This window comes from Uloborus diversus, chromosome 8 (genome assembly GCF_026930045.1).
Source record: "Uloborus diversus isolate 005 chromosome 8, Udiv.v.3.1, whole genome shotgun sequence".
NCBI classification, from domain to species: Eukaryota; Metazoa; Arthropoda; class Arachnida; order Araneae; family Uloboridae; genus Uloborus; species Uloborus diversus.
In genome coordinates, this window is record NC_072738.1 from 4,298,445 (window position 1) to 4,321,627 (window position 23,183).

At 33.1% G+C, this 23,183-nt stretch overlaps 1 protein-coding gene across 1 annotated transcript in view; it reads left to right on the forward strand.

The window, feature by feature from the left end:
• The first annotated feature begins 313 nt into the window (after positions 1-313).
• Positions 314-23,183, forward strand: part of LOC129227879 (zinc finger protein 271-like) — a 38,132-nt gene continuing 15,262 nt past the window's right edge. The window contains exon 1 of the mRNA XM_054862499.1: positions 314-941. Coding sequence (XP_054718474.1) covers positions 331-941 — 611 coding nt within the window. The 5' untranslated portion in view covers positions 314-330. The remainder of the gene's footprint in view (positions 942-23,183) is intronic.

The following is a 23,183-nucleotide window of genomic DNA, read 5'->3' on the forward strand; positions in this document are numbered from 1 at the left end:
TCGCATTTGCTGTTCGAAAACAACCGGATGCTTGCTTGACTTCTTCGTTTCTGTGCGTTTCCCAAACTAAAGAAGATGCAAAAGTTCTTTCAAGAACCTTTCAGAATGATGTGTTTTAGAAAATACAAATGAGAAGGAAATACATTGTTTCTTGGTGTTTCTTGCAGCTTATCGGAACCAAAAATAATCGAAAGAAGTAAGCATCCAAAGTGATGTGGAGAGTCATAATTTTTTAATTAACTCACAATAAGATGAAAATACATAAAGCGATATCAAGAACCATTATTTTTGATTAATACACATCGAAGAAAAGTTGATCTCCAAAGAACTATGGAGAAACGTAGAAAATTTTTCATCGTGAAAACATCTGCTTGTGAATTACGTGCACTAAACTATAATAATGTAAGTAAAAATGATAAAATTGAAGAATCTGCAGAAGGAGGGCAAGCAATTACTAAGAAAATGTCAGAGTCAACAAGTTCATCAAGATCTAGAATTAAGAATCTTAAGGTGAAAAAATTGCGAACCTGTGAACTTTGCCAGAAAACGTTTACCAGACCTTATAGTCTAAAAGTTCACATGCGAATCCATACGGATGAAAGACCATACTCTTGTGAATTTTGTCCTCAGACATTTACTCAATCTGGCGCGATAACTAAACATTTAAGAACCCATACAGGAGAAAGACCATATGCTTGTGAATTGTGTTCACTCACATTCTCTCGTGCGGAACTTAAAAGTAGACATTTGAGAAACCACACTGGTGAGAAACCATATTCATGTGAAATTTGTTCTCGAGCATTTTCTCATTCTGACCATTTAGATAGACATATGAAAATCCATAATGCTGGCAATAAAGAGTACACCTGTGAATTTTGCCCACAGAAATTTTCTCGATTGATGCAGCAAAGACAACACTTGAGAACACATACCTTATTCTTGTGAATTTTGTTATCAGACATTTACTCAATCTGGCTTTGACGATTGAACATTAAGAACCTGTACAGGAGATAGACCATATTCTTGTGAATTGTGTTCACTCACATTCTCTCAGTCGGATCATAAACGTAGACATTTAAGAACCCATACTGATGGTGAGAAGCCATATTCATACTTGCCAACTCTACTGTTTTAAATGGGAGACTCCCGTTTTTTGCTTCTATTTCCTGTTTTCTTACGGTTTTCTCCCGTTTTGCAGTTTTTTCAGTCAATCATCAAAAAGTTTCACTTTCTTCTCAATAGATATTGCCCTTTTCTAGTCTACTAATGTTGCAGGGAATAAGAATTTATCCAATTAATAACTCATTTAGTAAAAATTAATTTTTAGAAAGCTTTCCCCATAGCATTTTTAACGAAGCACATGCTTTGCCGAAAATTGCAGCAGATTTCAATCCTTTTGCATCTTGAAAATATTTCAATTATTTTGAAAGTTTGAAGTTCTTTTAACATGTGCTACCCTATACCTACTTATTCTATATTTTATTTCATTACTAGCCGCCTGCGGCGACCAGCTGGTTCGCCTTCTTACGCCATTCACCTTTCTATGCAAGCAGCCACCTAAGGCGGCTGTTTGGCTAACTTGTCATTTACCTTTTTACTTCAAGTTTGCCACCTTCGGCGGCTGTTTAAACAAATTTGGCTGCAGTATTAATTAATCCATCTTTATCTTTTTTTGTGCCATTCACATTTTTACGCCAAGATTGCCGCCTTCGGCGGCTATCTATCTTTACGATCAATCTCTAAATTTTCTTTTACATCTCTATTTAGTTTAACCTCCCCGCTCATTTCCTAATAAAAACAAAGATCACTCAAAAAACCGCTTTTTTTATTTAAGTAGAACCAAAAAAAGTTATCTCCAAATCTCCCCGTAGTGTGCAAAAAAGTAAAGTAATTGACAAAGAAAAAAAAATCTCGCTGTTTTTATTGAATTAAATGCGCACAACTATGAAATGTAACGCAATATTGAAACAGCAAAACGTCCAGCTTGGGGGGGGAGGGGAGATGGAAAATGAAATAAATGCATTCCCTAAATTAAACAAAAAAAAAAAGGAAAGAAAGAAAGCAAGCGCTGCCGGAAAAACACGTGGTCATCACGTCATAAAATGTAGAAGTAAGCTATATAGTAAAAAAAAGATTAATAACATTGTTTGTGATTAAGATTCCGTCGTAAATATCGAATCGAAATCCAAGTAGTGACGTCAGAAGCATAGAAGATTGAAGAATGCTTTTTTCGATCGATGCGTAGAAAGATATGCACACATGTGATTTTTCAGTATTTTTACTGAATTCAGTATTTTTTTAGAGCAAAGTATTGTATGCAGAAAAAAAGGAGGGGGCATTGGAAGTTAAATTCAATATATTCCAGTTAATTTCATGCATCCAATTAAAATAGTCTGCTATATAGACACAAAAATACATAGGAGAGCTTTCAGTTGTAGTAAAATATACTAACAGTGTTGTGTTAGTTCACACAGCCAAGCAATTTCAGTATTTTTCTTTCTGTTTGAGTCACATGTCTGGATATGTGTTCAGCATTAAAAAAATTGTGAAAAAAAACCTATTGCGTATTTTTAAGAACGTTTTTCTTCTGAAGAGGGCGAAATGTTTTTACTATTACCAACTTAAATTTTAGAAATGAGGCTTTGATACTTCTCGCAGGATGATATTAGAAAAATGTAAAACCCAGGAAAAAATGCAAATTGAAGGTTTTTTTCAAAAATTCATAAAAAATACAAAAATTGCTCTATCTTCAAAATTTTTTCATTCATCATATTTAAAATTAAATTTCCAACACTGTAGTACAAAAACATTTGTGTGGTGCGATTGGTTCGGGGTCTGTGAGGTAAAAAGTACTAAAAAGTGCAAAAAAACACATAAAATATTAAATAACTTTTTTTCTAATTAAAATATCAAAAATCGAAGCCCGAGGTGCACTTCTTCGGCAGAAACTGTACCTGTATACCAAATTTCATCTTTCTAGGCCTTACCGTTTTCCCGGAAAGCGCGCCACACACACACACACACAAACATCTTATTTTATTATATGTATAGATATGTTGATTTTTTATGTGTATTTTAGTAATTAAATTTTTGTAGCTATTTTTTTGGTAGAGACTGGGGAATGTACAAAACTTTAAGCAAATGCATTCCTTATTATTTGGTTTTTTATTTGCGGTATGTTTGTCTTGCTGCTACCAATTAGCTTACATCTAGATGAAAAATCCCCATTTCACTTTAAATTTAGTATTTATGTTACTTAAAAGCATAATTTAATAATTCTGTTATGAAGATATGTCGCAGGTGAATCACCTATGTACCTCTAGTGGAATCTTTTTTTTTTTTTTTGAAGGTTGGCAAGTATGCATGCGAAATTTGTTCTTGACACATAGACATATAAAAATTCATAATACTAGCGATAATCAGCACACCTGTGAATTTTGCCCACTAAATTTTTCTCTATTGATACAGAAAAGACAACACTTGAGAATGCATACCTTATTCTTGTGAATTTTCTTCAAAAACCTTTTCTAAATCTTCAGGAAGAAGAAAACATTTGAGATAGTGAGAAGCAAAGGCAAAGTGGACATTTTCAAGTTTTGAGTAAATCGGGTTTAAAGTTCCGGTTCTGGGTAGGTTTTCATTGAAAGTTTTTCTAAATCATTCTGTATAGCAGCACTTACTGGGGATACTAGTTCTATCTCTTGTTCCAAAACAGAGAAACGGGTCACCTACCATTTGTACTGGTTGTCTTCGAATATTCAATTTTGGTACTTGCATCCCTTTGCTTCTCATTTCGCATTTGGGACTTTGTATTGGCATGGTTATGAGTTATGTTTTTAGATGTGTTCTCAGAGATGAACTTTGAAGCACAATTTGAGATTCCATTGAAACAAGAAGTCGAATTTTTAACAAAATATTTTATTTGGTTAAATATCATAAAAAATTATATAATCATTAAATATTTATCCCCCCTCCCATTTTAGAGGGAGGGGGGATTTAGAGAATTGTTGAAAAAAATTTCATCATTTTTTCAAAGACTGATTTGAATATTCATCTAGAAAAAAAAATCAAGTCATCAGCAGATGTGACTTTGCCCACTTTTCAAATGTTAATAACTATCTTTTCTGAAGGTTAAAAGCAAACGTAAGGGATGCACCTTACATTTAACACAGTTCTTTTTCTGCCTAAAGTAAGAGGAAAGTTGCCAAATTTCAGAAATAGGGTTTTATTTTTATACTGGAAAGTGCCGCTCTAATAACATTAACACTAATAACACTCATAAACATTATCAAGCAGTGGTGACGTCAGCGCTCTTGGGCAGCAAGGTGCAGGCAACTTAATGAACAGACACCCTTTATCAGCGCGCACTATTGGGCTTTCTTCGTTGAATTGACAAAAGACAGAATAAGGTGCAGACAGGTTCTTCAGAGTTACCAGAAATGTTGCCTAAGTAATGCATTTTTAAAGATTTGAATCTTGCTTTCTCCGAAAAAGGTTAAAACCATTATTTCTGACACCTATAGGGATTGAATTGCCATTTGACGAATTCAATCTTCATAGTGAATTAATAGACCTTTATTAATTAATAATGGTAAAGGGAAAATATATATCCCTGATGAGAAAGCTAATAGCTGTGAATGCAAAGTCTACTTGGAAAGTTGACGAGTGTAGTAAAGTCGGCTTCTCTTTGACGTTTTTTACTTTTTTGTACATGGGATTTAAAAAAATCCTTTAAAAATCAATTATTGGTTTCCTGAATTTGGCGGTGGAGATTTTTTGTGTTTTGGCAAGTCGCTTAACAATTTTCAATCGTCAAAATAGGAATATTTAAGAGGTTGATTTTTCTCTATTATAAAAAAAAAAGTGTAAAAAGTGGGAAAATTCATCCCAGTTGACAATGCTCGTTTAAAATTGCTGAAAAACATTTTTTAATGTGTTAAGTTTGAAAGTTCTAGCATAAAATTATATTTCTTGCTAGATTTTGTTCCATAAAATTGTGTATTGAACAATAAAAAAAGTTTGTTTTGAGTTTTGTTTAAAAGTTCTTTTTTTATGCATGTTACTTAAAATTTTTAAGATTCATGCTTGAGGAAAAGTGTTTTCGGGAAGGTTTGATATTTTCTGTGAGAACATAAAAGCATTTGACAGTCTCATGGTCTGGTGTTTTCTTATAAATGCATTCTCTAAAAATGCCTTTTGAGGATATACAGCTGAAAGAAAAATTCTACAAATTTATTAAAGGTAGAAGTCGTTTGAAAGTAACTTTTTTTCTCGGAGTGCTAGAAATTTTCAGGCGGGAAATATCATTGAAAAACTTAAGCTGGAGCAATTCCACGAAAAAAGTGGGCATGAGGATTGAAATTTAAAAAATTGTTTCATTGCTGCAAGTAATACATCAAATTGAAGGTAATTGTTACTTTTAATCTCTTAACTAATTAAAAACTGAGCGTATCTATGTATGTCCAAGCTTCTTTTCCCGAAAGACAGTGAACTGACCATCGAACCAGGTATTGATGGATTTGTAATCTTCCCGTCTTCATGTTTGGCTATTTAACATAATCCTCCGATAATAATTAGCGGAGATATCAATTAAAAACTATTAATTATGAAGCTTGGATTTTAGTTTTTAAAATCTACCGGGACAGATGTCGCAGCAATGAGAACCTTTAAGAAATTTCTTTTAAAATTATATTTTATTATATTGTTATTAGTATAAAAATTCAGTTTTATTTATTTAAATATTTGATGTAGAGATAAAAATTTACTCAATTCCCAGTCATTGATCAAGATTATTAATAATAATCTAGGATTATAAAATATCCAGAGAATTATAAAACCTAAATAAAAGCTGAATTTTTAACTTTTACTTTTTATAAACCTCAAATATGAGGAGAATGCTCCTTCCTTGCACATCTAATTTTGATCTAAAACCTAAATAATTCTCTCTAGATAATTAAATTCATTTACAAAATGAACATTGATATAAGACTATAAAAGAAAAGTGAAAGATATAAAGTTTTGATTTAATTTGTTATTTTGAAGAAAAAGGTTTTTGAGTATATTTTAGGTCAATGTGTGAATTCACGTACATTGTTAATTATAGTTGTTGTTTCTTTGAAAATTGAATCGTACAGCTTATTTTGCCATTATTCTTCTAGAAATGAATCAATTTGTTCTTCCTTATCTTTCAAAGATAAAAACCGATTTAAAAGAACACATTTTTCTATTCATGTTATTTTTACTGTTTATAGTAAATGCGAAACGAAAAAAGTACGTTAAAGAAATAAATAAAATATATTATAATATAATAATGCAAAATGTATCAAAAATAATAACTCTGCTGCTATAAACTAACATTGAAGTTACTGATATTTTTATATCACTATTATCTTGATATATTTACGATCAGTGATCAAATGGATATTCAATTTTGTGTTCGATGTTCAGTCGACTCTCGAAATTTCTTTGCATTTTAAGGGAATGCCTGGTATTTTGCACTAGAAAATACCAGGGGAGGGGAGGTCCGTTATCTAGTAAGTAGTTTTTTTTTGGAAATTTAAAACGGCTGCTTGTGAAGTAAGTTGAGTTGTTCTCCCTTGAAAATAAAAAGTGTAAATATTGTTATTTTATTGGTTATTTTCTAGCATTTTTTCTTGATGCACTCAACTATTTTATCCACAGGGTCCAAGATTTCAAAAATGTTTGTTTGCTTTGCTTTTAATGGGATAAGATTCTCATTTAGAGACTAACTTTTTATTTTCAGTTATCTTATTGAAATGTTAAGAATACGCTCTTTTGAGGTGGTTTTTTTAACAGCATTTTTAGCCTTTTGAACATCAACGTTCCCGAATGGGAATATCAAAAAATATATAAAAAAACAACCTTTATAATAAGTTTTGCTTGTATTTTCAAAAAATTATTTTCACCAACAAAAGAAGATTTTAAGTTTTAAAAGAAAAACGCTCTTTCATTAATACTGTTCCTACAAAATTTGCAAAAAATCCGCTTTTATCGATTTTCATTGTTAAAACGTTTTTAGGTTATGGGAACCGGGATGTTTTATACGTTCAAAAAATCAATTTTTTAATTTTAGCTGCATAAAATAAGGGACACTTCCCTGATTCCAAAAATGTATGTATTGAGTGGGTATCAAATTCCGAAAGCTAATTAATTTACTATTTGAAATGTAAACAAAAAAGCCACGCCCCTTTTAAAGGGACGGTATCTGGATTGAATGTTAACAAACCACTGTTTTCTTTCATCAAATTTTTCATGATTCAGTTACTTTTACTCTTTTTTTTTCTATTTACAAAACGTAAACTTAGAAATTGCGTCTGCATAAGCAGTTTGGGAAGCGTATCGCATGCTTACCAGCATTGTCAAGGTCAACACGTTTTCCCCGTTTTTCAGAAAACACATTTTTTTGAACTTTAGGTACGCTTAGATAAAATTCATATCAATGCAATGTATGATTATGAAACTTCGTATTATAACATATACAAGCATTTTGCATGTGTTAAACTTATTTTTTCTTTTGTTTAGGTAATATTGTATTTTTAGGAGGGTAATTTTAGTTAAAAATATCGTACTTTTTCGGGATTTTATGAAATACTATATTTTAACATTTTTTGTGGTTTTTTAATTTGAAGGTAACTGAAAAATAATAAGCTCACTGTATTTTGTGACCTTTTGCCTGTATAGTATTGAAGTTTAGAGTGATTTAATTCAGAATTGTATTTGCTAAGCATACCTATCTGCAGTCATGAATTTTCAAACTATCGTGCAACTATATATTTTCTATTTACTATTCAAAATAATATTCCTTAAGGGAAAAAATATTTTTACAGGTTTATGATGAAAAGATTACATTCTTTCTATACACAATAGCTTCTAAGTCACACTTGATTTTTAAACGGATAAACACCTCGTGTTTGCAACGAAAAATTTGACACTTTTCGTTGCCAAGAACGTCCTGGTTCCCTTAATGCTGATAAAACTTCACAGATAATATATATAGAAATCATGTTGATGAACAAACACGACCGATAAAAATGAGTTATCCATAAACTCCCTTCTTTAATATAGAAAAAGGGTTTCTTGTAACTCAGAAACACATGCTTGCTGCTTCCTGAAAATTTGTGGGTATGAACTTTGTTTTGTCTTCTTTTACTTTTCAGCACACAGGTATTTAATTCTAACTTACATTCAGTATTTCATTCTTTTTATTTTTAGATGGAAGGCTTCCCATTTCTTTTTACATCACTAAATTAAAGTTCCCGTTTTCAAAAAAATGGGGGGGGGGGGTATAACCCCTTGGTGATTGCTCTGCATTACATCAATCATCCCCCTGAATAAAGAAGAGCCAGCGACGCCCATGCACAAGACGCATGGGCGGATTTATGAGGGGCAAGGCCCCCCCCCCCCAGTCTTGGGAGGACTCGATACATGGTAACAACACATCTTCCAAAATCATAAAAGAAAAAAAATATGATCTTTTTTCCTTTTTAATAGTTCAGAAGTGAAAACGTAGAGAATAGAGACTGTCCTTCTCTGATGGGGGAGGGGGGGGGGGGGCTCCGTACACGGTATTACAAGAGAGTAAAACTGTCACCGGGTTTCTGAAATGTGTTGAAAACGACTACTTTGAATTGAAAACCATTAGGGCAAGTACATGAGTAAAAATATCGGCTGAACAAGCTATGTAATCAGCTGAAAATACTTAGAATAATCAACTATTCTTTCAACAAATTAGAAACTGAAAAAGACTTCTAAAAAAAACGGATTTACCCATAAACTAAACTAGCTATAGCTTAGTGCACCCGTTTTGTTGAAGGCCCCCAACTACCAAAAGTCTCATCATTTGTTCCTTTAAAAAAAAGAAAAGTACTTGAAAAAATAAATTTCTTTTTAAAGTGCTTGAAAACCTTGAATATTTGGAAAAGTGTGTCTACTCTGCAAACCACAAACTTAATTTATAACATATGGGAGGGCGTAAAAGGAGAAATGTCGATATGTGTCAAATTTAGCTCCTTGCCACATCCTGCATCAAAAATGTAAAAATAATGGTTCTCATGTTTCTGTAACACATTACTTGAGATAAATTTTTGCGACTCACATGTTTCATATATTACAGTTTCCCAAATGCAATAACTTAGGAAATTCTTTTGTATTACTTTGCATCTACTGCATATTGTTAATCTGTTCAGCACAGGGGGAGAAAAACACTACCTCTATTTCTTTTTCATTTTTTGCACTGCTTTTAATTGAAAAAAAAAAGTTGTTGTAATGAGAAATCTAGTTTTTTTTTAAAACTTAAAATAGAAAACCTTAAAATCTAATACTAAATTTCAGGGACTGGAAAGGGCAAATGAAGTGCCTTTAATAATTTTAATTGTTCTCGAGTCCTTGAAACGGATTATACATGAGTCTTTGAAATTCCTAAGCAAAGTATGCTTTAATTTTATTTCTTATCAAGTGTATAAATTATGAATTCTCCAAATGGGTAGCATATTGCTCTCTTGTTAACTATACGTATACATCATTTCTTTTAAAGCATTTTTTACTACTGATCATTTTGTATTTAATTCATTGTTGTATTTGTGGGTGGGTTGGAGGCAAGATCAAAAACTAATTGAATTGAACAGTCAACCAATGTAAGCAAATATAACAATGCATAATCTTCTCTTCTTCCTCGCTTTTTCTCTCTGAGGAATGCTGTCATTGATTTGTCAACTTGAAAACAATTTTTATTGTGTATTATCTTAATTTTCAAAAGAATATTTTGCTATTTGTTTCCAATATTTTTGTAGCTCCAATTACCCCTTATAAGGCTTCAAAAAGCAGAATTTTATATCTGTTTTCCAAAAATTCCTCCGGGAGAGAAACCCCAGGACCCCTTAAAATTGGGGATGTTCTATTCCACCTTAGACCTTATGTTTAAAGAATAGTGGGGAGTAGGAGCCTTTAAAAATGGCCTTTTTTTGTCACAGACAGAAAAGTTGCCGGACTACTAAAGAGACCCAAAACCTGAAATGGCTTAGGGACACGTAGAGTCTAAATCCCAGCCAGTTGTAATCAATACACCTAAAAAAAAAATCCTGCCCCCCCCCCCCCCCGGAACTTGGTTCTAAATCCGCCTATGACAAGACGATGGAATTTTGTGTAATTTCCGCATGACGACGGACGGGCGATCGTCCTGACGACATCGAGGATCGAACTCGGGAAAACCACAGATATTCAAATTGATGAAAGGAATGTTCATACGTTTTAAAATCACTTCGATGCCAGACGATCGACATGCCACCATTTTCCCGGCGGGTGGCGATAGGAACGGAAAAGCATCGAAACTCTGCCAGCATTTGTCGATATCTTCCACGTCTTCGTCGAAGAGAACCGTTTTTTCCTTCTTCTCTGGAAGGTAATAGTGAGAGTCCTTCTATGGTAAAAGCGGTCAAGTCTCCAGCATACGGTGTGAAAACAGCTGTTAAATCCACCAAATGATGTGTAAAGTCGAAGAAACCACCACATCTCATAATGGAAAATTCACGAGGATAGAAATTGAGTTTAGAATCATATTGTGGTGACCGTCATATAATTGTAGAGGCAATGTTACTGGATAGAACAAATATGATAGAAACACTTAATTTACTTTATTCGAACATACACGTATTTACAGTATTAAACATGGCGCTGCTCTGCTTTCCGTAGTAAACACAACATAGAAGTTAAAGTACATAGAGAAGACGCGACACTAGCGCCGCTGAATAGAGAAGAGGAGAGTCCTCACAGTCTCCCCCCACTTAATTGAGAATTCTTCTTAAGACATATCCATTGCTTGCGTTACAGCCCCAAAATGCTGGGTGCCCAAAGCTCCCGGAGCCCAATTTACGGCGCCCTTAGACCGAAATCAGCTGTCAAATATTGCGCACCGTAGATCGGTTATTTGTCACGTGACAGCTGGTGACGTTTGCAAAACATTGGAGGTGACATCATTATTTAACCGCTTAGCTACCGGTCGCTTATCGAACGCAACCGTAGTCTCTTTAAAAGTTCTCTTTTAACTGCAACCTGTTAAAAAATGTCAACAATGTCTTATCTCGTTCTCAATAGAGTTTTAGTTTCCAAGTTTGTCTGTTACGCTGGTACTGTTTTTTTCTTTAGTATTTAAATGTGTTTTTCAGGATTTTCATTTTTTACTTTATCTGCGAATGGTCGATTGATGCTGAATATTAACTTACTTTTAAAATTTGAGTGTTTAGTCTATCATAATCATCACGCATAGTGTTCCAGAATTTACTCTGTTGTAAATATTAAGTGAGATGATTTTGATCTACTAATGTACTTTCTATTACTTTACTAAAGTACTATTTTCTCTTAATTTGATTTAGTGCATAACTGCTGAAGTATATAAAATACAAGTGCAAATGTGACGGTCAGTAAGTCTCTGGGCCTAGCTAGGCTAGATCTAGTCAGTTTATTATTCCACAATGAAAATCAATGGTCCTCTTCAAAGCTATCTATCCCTTTGCGTATTACAGCTTCTTCCAGTAAACTGTTCCAAGAGCCCACAACCGTAGTACTAAATTTGTAATTTTACCTAATTTTCTGGTTAGCCTGCGATTTGAATAGCTTAAAACAATGACCCCTCGTCCCGCTTTCTGTACAAAAATTTGATATCTTTCATTTCGATGAATTTCAACAACTAAATCATGTCCATTCTGACTCTTCTTTGCTCCAGGCCAGGGTCTCCAACCTTTTTCGCTCAACTACCACATTTGCCCTGCCTATGCATGCCTGGCTTCACTCCAGGTTGAATCTGTAGGAGGATAAATCAGGTATTGAAGCCAGGTTTTTAAAAAGACCTGTTTTTGACACAAAAGATTTTCCTCCCTTGTTCCCAGAATTCCATGCAGAAGGGTTCTGGTTTCGTGGTACTCCCAAAAGCTGTTATTTGTCCCTCCCCCCCTCCCCCCAAATCGTGGATTTAAAATTTGCTCAGGCATTACAACTTTCGGATGTACTTAACAACATTACACAAATTTGCTTACTTTAAAATATAATGCACTTTCCAAGATTTTTTGTTATTTATATCAAGTAGGCAAAGTTATTGAATACTTTTCAGTTTTTGAAGAAAAACTTATTGATTGCAAAATTTTTAAATGAAATAATAAGTAACAAATTCATTTCTTAACAATATATTTAAAAAAACAAATTTCTTTTCGTGAAAACGATTTTGCCCATTTTGTAACAAACGGGCTCGTGCACATTAATTTTCTGGAGGGGGGGGGGAGTGTCATGAACACTAGAAAGACGGAAGCGTACATTTTGACCGCAAATGATTTTCAAATGCTCATATTTGCTGCGTTTAATTTTCAAACTCTTTTTCCTTCATTGACTTTTCCTAACTATTTATTAAGATCTTACAACAGTATTTTTTTTTCTTTAGGATTATTATTATAGTTCCTATAAATGTTTATATCTAGAAAGACTGACTATGGTCATTTTGACCGCTAAGTGAACCTTTCTTTATGCATCCGTTTTCATCTTTTTTCTCTTATCAGTTGTGTGTACTATGGACTATTGTTAGTTGTAATGTTCTTTTGAGCTTGAGTAGTACCTGCTGGTCAGGTTTAATTCTTTGAACTGTTAGGAAAATGCGAAACACCTGCTGTTTGCATGGTTTAAGTTTTCTGCTATCTGCACAGGGGGAAAAGTTGAGAAAGGTAAATTTGAAAAGCATGTGACTGGACACGTGAAATTACGTTGGGTCTAAAAAGAAGTAAATATAAACAGGTAAATTCCAAAAATGTTTGCTGGAATTCTTTTGTGCACCAATGCTTGAAGCATTGACGTTTATTTTCTTCGATGATAATGAAGTGATCAGTCACATAATTATCTTCATGATCTCGAGAAGAACCGTTGACAAGAAAAACTTATGGGAACATTAATTCCTGAAACTGTTGTAGATTTATATAAAATAGATTATGGTTCGAATGAACAGTCTGACTTGAAGAGAAATATATTCCTAGCGATGAGAAGAGTTTGCTTTCATATGATTATTGCGAATATTTTTCGGAGCTTAGATTTCTAGAAAAGGATTGTTCTTCTGAGTCAGAATTAGAAGACACCTCACTAATAAAAACTGATGCTCAAAATATAAAACGTATTGAAAGGAAAAAGGGCCGCAAAAAAAGGGGAAAATTTCAAAAACAGAACTGCTGTTTCTCCAATTTCCTCCAAGTCACCTCCACTGATCAATTTTGCTGCATATAAATAAGTATCTACCTCGGGAAAAAGATTAAAATAGTGTGAAATTAAACTATGCGGAAATAAATCTACGAGCATTTGTTCTGATTGCCGAAAAAAAACTGTTAATGGCTAATATACAGGTGACGTGATAACATAAGTATTTCAAAATACTGTAAAAGATAGTAATGTACGGTATCTTACGATATTTAGATATTTTTTAAACCAAACACATGCATGGTTGATTATAGTACTTGTTAGTTATTACATGCTAATAAAATTTCCTCTTTTTGTACAAATTTGCTCTTTCTCAGTGCCAATTGTGTAAAGCATGTGTATTTCACTTGATCGAACATAAAATTTAAAAAAAAAAAAAACTATTTGAGACTTATTTGCAGACTATATTACGATTTAATTGTTTAATTAAACTCTGACATGTTGAAACAAATCTTTTCTATGATTGAAAATCCTGAAAGGAGGAAATTTCCAATCTTTTAAGTATGGCAGTCAAAGTGACCGCTGCTAGTCTTTCTAGGTATACGCAAAACCTCGTCTTTCTAGTGTTAAATATGTAACAGTCGTAAATGCAAAATACAATGCTTACATTAAAAAAAAATACTGGCCAATATGCGTATTCACACTAGATAGATTCCAATTTATTAAGTCTGAAATTCTAAGTCAACTTCATCTGCGACTACGAAACTGAAAATTTCTAAACTTCCCGCTATTAATCTTAAACTGCAGCACAAATTAAGAGAAGCACAATGTTTAATTTTAAAATTTTGCTTACAGTATTAATCTGAGGTGTATAGACTTAAGAAATGCAATTTTTAAGTAAAAATAAATTGATTTCATGAAAAATGCAGGTATTATCACCTATGTATTAGCTTTTTTTTAATAAATTTCAGTTTTGAACTGGTCAATCTTTTATCTCGATTACTCGCCATTACAGATAAACTATGCATGTTTATAAACATTGACTGCATCCCAGTTTTTAATGCAAAAAGTAATTTTTATGCTGCTTTTGATAACTCTCGCTCTGTTTTAAAAAGCTTCAACGGAAATATTTTCAATAAATTCTTGAAAGTTCATTAAACAAAATAAAAATACCCAAACTTTGTTTATCACATTTTACGGAAATAATTTTGTTAAAGAATTGAAAATTGCATTCGCTATGATATTGAAATTGCTATTTCCTCTCTGCGAAAATAAAATGTTAACAGTTCTCCTTGTTTTGCAAGAATTTCCTTTGATTACTGTAACACATTTATTTACTCCATCGAAAAGGATTAAAAGTTTTTTAGCTTCAAAGTTTTTCAATGTTTTAAAGTATTAAGCAGAGCCAGATCTATTGGGGGGGGGCAAGCCCCCCCCAAGAGTTCTTGCCCCAGGCAGCAAGTTCAGGGGGGAGCAAATTCGAGTGGTGCTTCCAGGGGCAACCTGGCCAACCCCCCTCCCCCTTCTATGCGCCTTTGCGGCTTGGTTTTTTTTTTTCCACCCTTGAACCTGTTTGCCTTTGTTTCCTTTTTACCGCCCTGAACATGCGCAACTTCTGCTTTTTTTTCTTGCGCCCTCGAACTTGTGCGTCTTTGATTTTTTGCACAAACCTAGATTCCCAAAGGGCCTTCAGAGCCCAGATTGACGCCCTCTTGGGGGACCCAGTCCCCCCCCCCCCCCTCCGGAGCTTCCGGCAGAAAAAATAAGCTTATTCTTAAAAATTTCACAAAATACAAGAAGTATAAAACATTTAAAATATAAAACTAGAAAGGAAGAAAAAAAGCAATGCAACAGTTAATCAAACTAAAAAAGTAATGAGATACTCACTAAAAAAGCTTAACAGATAGGATAAAAATCCTATAGGTGGGATTTTATGCATTCTCGTGTATTTGGTTGACAATTGAAATTGATTAATAGAGTCATTTATTTTTAAAAACTGGCATATTTTTCAAAAGAAGTCGATAAAACAAGGTGGTGAGCACTTAGTGGCTTTACACTGGCATTTTTAGGTGTTAAAGGGTGGGATAAATAAGCACTGAACTGGAACACATGTACTAGCCACGTAAATAGCTTCGTCTCTAAGTTCCTATAGCAAATTAAATAATAATTTACTGAATATTGATTGTTTCCTTGTTGATCAATTGCCACCACCAATGGTGGTTTATTTCAGGAGGCAACGCATTTTGCAATTAAATAAAGGAATAAACTTTTCTTCTTGTGATAAAACCATACAACATTACGTGAAATACACCGCCAGCTCAGTCATTTCCAGCCGAGGACTGCAGTTTCGTGCTTATTAGCACTCATCAGCCCGGCATAGGAAAGTGACTGAGCCGGAGATGGAAAACGTCTTAAGGAAGCCAAGAGTGCGAAACAAACTGGTAGCTAATAAGGAATTAGCAGACCAGACGAGTGACCGAAGCAATGGTTCGGTTCAACTCGAATATTGAACGCGAGGCAAGGTATATTCAGTAAATTACCGCCCATTAGCCAGGGCTAATTTACTGAATATACCTTGCCTCGCGTTCAATATTCGAGTTGAACCGAACCATTGCTTCGGTCACTCGTCTGGTCTGCTAATTCCTTATTAGCTACCAGTTTGTTTCGCACTCTTGGCTTCCTTAAGAGGTTTTCCATCTCCGGCTCAGTCACTTTCCTATGCCGGGCTGATGAGTGCTAATAAGCACGAAACTGCAGTCCTCGGCTGGAAATGACTGAGCTGGCGGTGTATTTCACGTATTTCTGCTTTAGCCCTGGCTAATGGGCGGTAATTTACTGAACATACAACATTAGTTTTTCCTTTACAAATATTCTAACCCCCAGTCTTACAACATGGGGAGGGGGAGAGGATCTGGTAAATTTTGCCAGAGGCATTTACAAGCACCAGCGAGTAAACATATGGCTCTCTGTCATGGGTCCAAAAAGAAGGGAAACAGTCTAGTCCCCAAATTAAAAGAAGAAAAAAAATACTGCTACCTTTGTTCTGTAGTCTTTATTGCACAACTGTAAAATACGAGTATTTGGAGATTTTGGTGTGACATCTGACCAGTATTACGCAAAACAAAGCATTAAATTGGTAGAAGAATACTTGGTTCAGGTATTACAAAGAGGGTAATTTTGTAAATGTTTAGATTAATTTAAAGATTATAGCTGAATCAGGCTAAGAACATTGACATTGAGAAATTCCTGCTTACTAGCATAAATGCTAAAGATCATATATTGAGATATTATTTTAACACAAACCTTCAACGACATTTTACTGACAATGGGGCTGCTGACTTAGACTCATGTAACAGTGGTGAAACCTCGGGGTAGGGGGGGGGGGAGAGGCGCGGTGCCTGCTCCTCCTCAGAAGTCCGAGTACATTAATGTTTCAAAAGACATTCCATTCTGTGAAAGAGAAGAAAGGAACATGCCTTGGAAAAATGAAGTAATTTTAATAGGAAAAAATATAGAATGTTGGGGGAAAATGTAAAGTCTTTAAAATGCAGTGCTTTGGAAGCCCCTCTCCTAACCAATACTATTCGAGAGCGTCGCAAATCTTGTTTCCAGGGCTTCAATTTCGCAAAATTCCAGGGGACCTCACCTTCTGACAGCATTGAAATTCGTTTAAGACTGCTTTTTTAGGAAGTACAGTTTTGAAAAACTGCCGAGCCTCAAACGTTACCAAATGTGGTCTACAGTCGTGTTTTTAATACTTCAATTTCAGTAAAACTCAGAACAAGACCCTCGAACCTCCTTTCTCTAATACCATCCAATTCATCAAAAATTGAATTTTTTAGAACGGTGATTGAGGCGCTTAGCATTCAGTCCCCATAAAATAGAGTGAGCTAATGCTCCCGTGTTAAATCTGAAAATGAGAAAACTACAAATCCAGAAAAAAAGGGGGGCAGGGAGAGCTTTAAACCCCTCCTCCCAGTGTCACTAAATACTGCTTAAAAACTTTGTCTTTTAGGACTTCTATTTTGAAATGTTTTTTGAGGAGAGCCTTAGAGTACCCCCGTCTCTAACATCCTCAAAGTTTCTCCGTATCTGCGTTTTGGAACTTTAATTTTGAAAAATTGAGAGAGAGGTGATCGATTTCACTCTAGTTTTCAAAAAAATCGATTAGAAATGCCGCTAAACCCTTACCCTAAGCATGTCAAAAAAGTATTGCCTACAATAGCGTTTTTAAAACTTCAGTTTCTAAAAATTTCCTCAGAAGTTCTCACGAAATATTCCTCCCCATAACATCACCATAGACACTCTAAACCTGTGTTCGTAGGACTACAATTTCAAAAATTTCTCTCCCTATCAGATAGGAAACATTTTAAGTGTACGCTGTTAAAATTATTTTCTGGTTGCACCAGCGCCAGGTGAATTTATTTTTTCAACAGTTCAAAGGATTTGGACCCGGAAAGAACTTGCAGACATTTATGACTGTATTGCAGTATGTTAAGTGTTATTGCACTATGTAATTGCTTCAAATGTGCAAACTCCTCCTGAACTTGTAGAGAAAGGGAAGAAACCATTTGTTCTTTCTGCAAGTGTAGTAGCAAAGGTTTACAACCAACTTGTAACAAAAGTTTTGATATATACATTTTAGATTATATTAGACATTTGATTTTTACATACCGTACTTTTTAACTTAAATTTGAATATGTTTCAATGCATTTAATATTTGAATTCCTTTTTTACTATTTGTAAAGAAATAAGTTTTATGCAAAAAATAAAAATTTATGAATTTATAGCAATAGTTAAAACGCATCGCAATCCACCTTAAAAACACTAATTGCAACATACTGACCAAATTTTCGATCAAATTGGTTAAGTATAAATATAGATAAGGCATTTATGCGAGCGGAACTGCCGCTAGAAATATGTTATGAAATTAAAAAAAAAAGTATTTCCTTTGTAAGCTTCCTGCAAAACAGGGAAAATATGCTTGCGGGTATTTTTAATTGCTTTTATTTGTACATGTATACACTTTCTCATATTTTTACTCATCTCTTTACTTGCTTAGTGGCCCTTCTTTGAACCCTTTCCGGTAAAGAATTATCTTTCTTGAGATAAGGAGACCCAAACTGAACAGCATACTCCAAAAGAGGTCTTACCAAACTTCTATTTAAAGGTAGAAGATCCTTCTTAGATTTGTTTGAAATAGATCTACTGATAAACCCATGCGTTCTGTAGTTCTGATTTTTTGGAGGTGAATGCCTTTTTCAAAATCTGTTTTACCCTGAGTCCCTTTCACTGTACAACTCGAGTGAATACTAGAATGATTTATGATTTCATGCATTGCTTTCGTTAAAAATTATGCCTAACATAATTTATATTAATTTTTAATTTTGAAATATGTTTCAGTGTTTTTCTCTTCGTAATCATCAAGAAAGCTGAATTATTAAAACTACTCTAAGGTCTGAATTCCTCTGTTATAGTTAATGTTCAGTGAGGTAAGCATCTTATTTTCAATTCTCTTCTAAGATTGTTTTATATCGTCTCACAAAAAGTACATTGTATTTACTGAAATGTACTCAAATTATAAAGTAAATTTAGAACATGGTGTCCCTTAGCTTCTGTAAAAACAATCTGAAAAAGTATTTTCAAATCTTTTGTATTATATGTAATCATTCAATTAAAATATTAAATTAAAACTTAGCCAAGTGCGGATCCAGAGCATCCCCCCCCCCCTAAAGTGATCAAATATTGTTTAAAACTATTTTAAGTACCTGTATTTGAAAAAAGTTTCCTCAAACCCCCTATTTCAGCACAAATTTGCCCCCCCCCCCTCTCTCTCTGATAATGACCCCCTTTAAAATCAGAAGCTGTATCCACCCCTGAATGTTGCCTATTGATTCAAATAATTCAATGGGAGAACATTTGGAAATTTTTATTTAACTTGTTAATAAATTATTTCAAGGTATAGTTTATTTTGTATATGTAAAGTATATGGTTCCGTTATTTCATGGAAAAACTAAGCATTTCAAGGAAAACAGGACAAGTCTGTTGAGGAACATAATAAATGTAAAATTTCATGCTTTACCTAGTTATTTTTTGAAAAAGCTGGTTACTGCATGAAATAACTACTGATATATTGTGAAAGTCAAAAAACAAGCTATTCCAAAGTTATTTATCCAGTGGTGCAGTTAGGGAATTTTTCTTGGAGCTGTTTTCAAAATCAAAAATTGGGTTACTTCTCATTTTTTTTTTTTTTTTTTTTCTGTAAGAGCATGGCTGTGAAAACATGGTTGAGTGCTATTTTCTCTTAATTTTTACTTACTTTCCCTCTTAGAAAAAATAATCTTGAAAGACGTCCAGTCACTGTTTTTATTTTGTCTGCTGACGTCACAAATGAACAAGTCACTAGTAGGACATTCCCAAATTTCGGCTACTGAATATTTTATTTAACTTACAATTCCAGTTCCATTAATAATTGCTCTTGTTATGTCACATGATAAAACATCTCATTTTAGAAATTTGATATTTTAAAAAATTGATTGAAACTGAAGTATTAGGAAAATAAAAGTATTTTTTGACTCCATGTTATTATTTTATTTTTACTTATTCTATGCTTATGTTTCTTCCATGACTGAAAATTGTTCAGTCAATTCTCCATACATCAAAATTTTCTATTTAATGAACTTTTAGTAAATCTCCATATTCATTACATAGAAAAACTTTTTCCATATATCGAAAAAAATCTGTATGTATCGAAATTATTTTTGGACATTGTGGGACATATTGTTCGACTTTAGACCGTTTATTTCACAAAAATTAAAGTCGAAAAAAAAGAAAGGTTAGTGGTTGTCTCTATAAACCCTACAAGTCAGTTGAGGTTAAGGGGTTGGAAAACCAATGGTGAAACTTATGAATTTTAGAACAAACCACCAAGTCGTTTTCAATTTTATATTGCAACTCATTTTGTAAAACCAATTTATTGCAATTCCTTTTTTTCTGATAATTGATCTTCGTTCCTAAATCTGCTGAGCTTCAGTAAATATCTAAAAATTTCAATGCTATCGAAAAATAAAACGCTAGAGGTGATTCAAACATTATGTCTCGGACTTATGTCTGATAATTTTAAATGGTTAGAATCAAATGCAAAAATATTTTGGTGAACTTTTTGTAAAACTAGATATTCAACAAGATTTTCAGTTTTTTTTCTTTTAATAGAAGGAAGCTATGATGCTGGTAACCTATGTCTGGATTACTGTTTATCTAAAAGTAGTAAACAATAAATCTTTCTTATTCATTCTGTTTTATTAATTAACTTTCATCTAATATAATTCTCAAATAAATTAGAAATGGAGTTTTGTTTAAAAAATTAGATTTAACTTAAATATAATTGGAGTTTTTACTACATATCAGGGGCACTGACTTGCAAAAATTATTGAGAGGGCCAGACCTCTCCGAGGGGGAGGAGTCAAGGGGGTGTGGAATCCCGGAGATTTATTTTTCATATTTTTATCCTTTGAATATTTTTCGGTGTGGATCATTCTCCGGAAAACGTAACTTTTGAACGCAAATATTTTTCAATTTCGAAGCCTTTTGTTTTTTGTTTTTTTTTATTCTTACATGAAAGTGCTTCCTATTAGAAGTAACCATAAACAATTGCCCAGCTAAGTTCCAATTATTTTACTCATAAATAAAAATAATTAAAAAACGCCTTGTCACAGAAATTAAAAAAAAAAAGAAAAACTTTTAATATGTAACAGTCGAGGCCAATTTAGTATCAAAGTAGTAATTTTATAAAATTGGACAAAGAATCAACTATTTTAATAATTAGTGGGAAAATAATATTAAGCTCTTTTAATTAAAGTACAGCGTAATTAGTAGTTTCAAATGCATGTTAAAAATAGTATTTTGTAAATTTGAGGATATACTAGCAATTTATAATTTTGTTAGAAAGCCTATTATTGATGTATTTCCCCTCTGTCATTTATTTTCACCTCAGAAATAATGATATTGATAAGATCTGTCACGGAGGTGAGGAATTTTCCATTAATATAGGCCTAATGGATACATTTTTCAGGAAAAGTTTTCTTTTTGTTGCTACAATCTGCCCATGTTAAGCATATGAAAACACGTTCACTTCTTTTTTACATTAATTTACATCCCTGAAATTCAAGTTCATGGATGTGAGAAGTCAGAATAACCACACTAAGTTTTCAAAGCAAAATTTATCTTATTTTTCAACAAAAATCTCTTAACTTCAATTATGGCTGAAAATAAGCAAGGGGGCTCCCTTGTACGATGGAAAACAAAAATTTGATGTCATTACTACCACGTGCTAATGAGGAATGGCATTTTGTGTTTAGGTAACGGAGGTAAGAATTTATTGTGTGACATGACTCCTTGTCCTACTAAAACGAACTAAAATACAATATAAAAAAAATAAATATGCTGAAACAATTAGTATTTGCGACACTTGTGAAAGGAATAATAAATAAGTATACACTTTTAATTAAATAAGTTATTAAGCAACATAAACAGTCATACCAGGCGTGTGACATGCCGCGGAGGTGAAAATTCATACTATGAACTAAAAATATACTCAGGGGTCTGTCCAGGATTTTTCACAGGGTCCGTTTTTTGTGAAAAATCAAATAATTTTGTGAAAAATGAATTAATTTTGTGAAAAATCAAATAACTTCGCAAAAAAAAAAAAATGTTAAAACGAAATTTTAGAATTTAGAGATGGCACGAACTGCATCAATTCAACTTAAAGTTAAGTGTTTTCCTTGTCGAGAAAATCATTCTGGAGTGTTTTTCCGATATTTGGCCTGGGGGGGGGGAGCATCGCCCTCTCAAGTATCAATATTTATCTACCCTTCTACATTATGTCAAATTATACTAGAAATATTTCTGTACAGCATTTAAAATAATTGTAACAAAAAAATAAGTAAATAACATAAAGTTCAGAATAGGGGGTTCAGCATTTAATTTTTTGACCCAAGACACTCTTAAAAAGCACAGAATTTCGTTTAAAACTTATAAATTCCGTGATTTTAACAAAAATAAAAGGATATTTTAATTGTTTACCTCTTAACAAAGCGTAATAATCATCAAAAATTCGAAAAATCGGATTCCCATAGCGGATGCAAAGAAATCGCAATTCTCAAAGTGAAGGCATCAGAAGTATAAAAACGACTTGTAAAAAAATATTTTTGATAAAATTATTTTAAAATTGCATTTTAGAGACCTATGATAAACAGTTCATTAATATCTGTGGACACAGTTGATGCAAAAAAATAAATAAATAAATAAATGAAATAAAATAAACCATCTATTCATCATTTTAATTTTTGACTCATAACAGAAAATGGAATTTTGCTTTACAAATTTGAAATGAGAGTTCTAACAGAAATAAAGAGACTTTTCATTTATTTGCATCCTAATAAAGCGAAGTTAGCTTGAAAAAAGAACAAAATATGATTCTCATATCGGATGTTAAAAGATTGCATTTTTCAAAATGTAGACATCTAAAGAAAAAAAACGGTAATTAAAAGGGTTTGTTTAAAGTTAATCATCCTTGTTAGCATCCAAAAATCAAAACCCATATAATTTTCTCCCAAAATAACAATTAAACATCGCATTGCACCCGTAAAAACGCAAATATTGACAAGCTGGTAAAATGATGAGAATATTTTCGAGTCAAGTCATTATAAAGGTTCAACGCCAGACGCTAAGTGGTTATAATTTTGAAGTTGGTAACCCTATCTGAAGCGATCATATTTTTCCCCCACCCTTACTATCCCTTTGCAGTTCTAAGTTCATTTCGCAGATATATATTATTATTGTTTATTAAATCATGAGCGAGGAGAAAAGTGCTTACCAATTCCTTTTCAGAAAAGTTTACAACACCGCTGCTAATTAGCTGTGATAAAACAAACAACCATTATATTTATTTGGCAGTAGCAATTATTTATCGCTTGCAGAAGCATCGCAAGAGTGCCGATTTT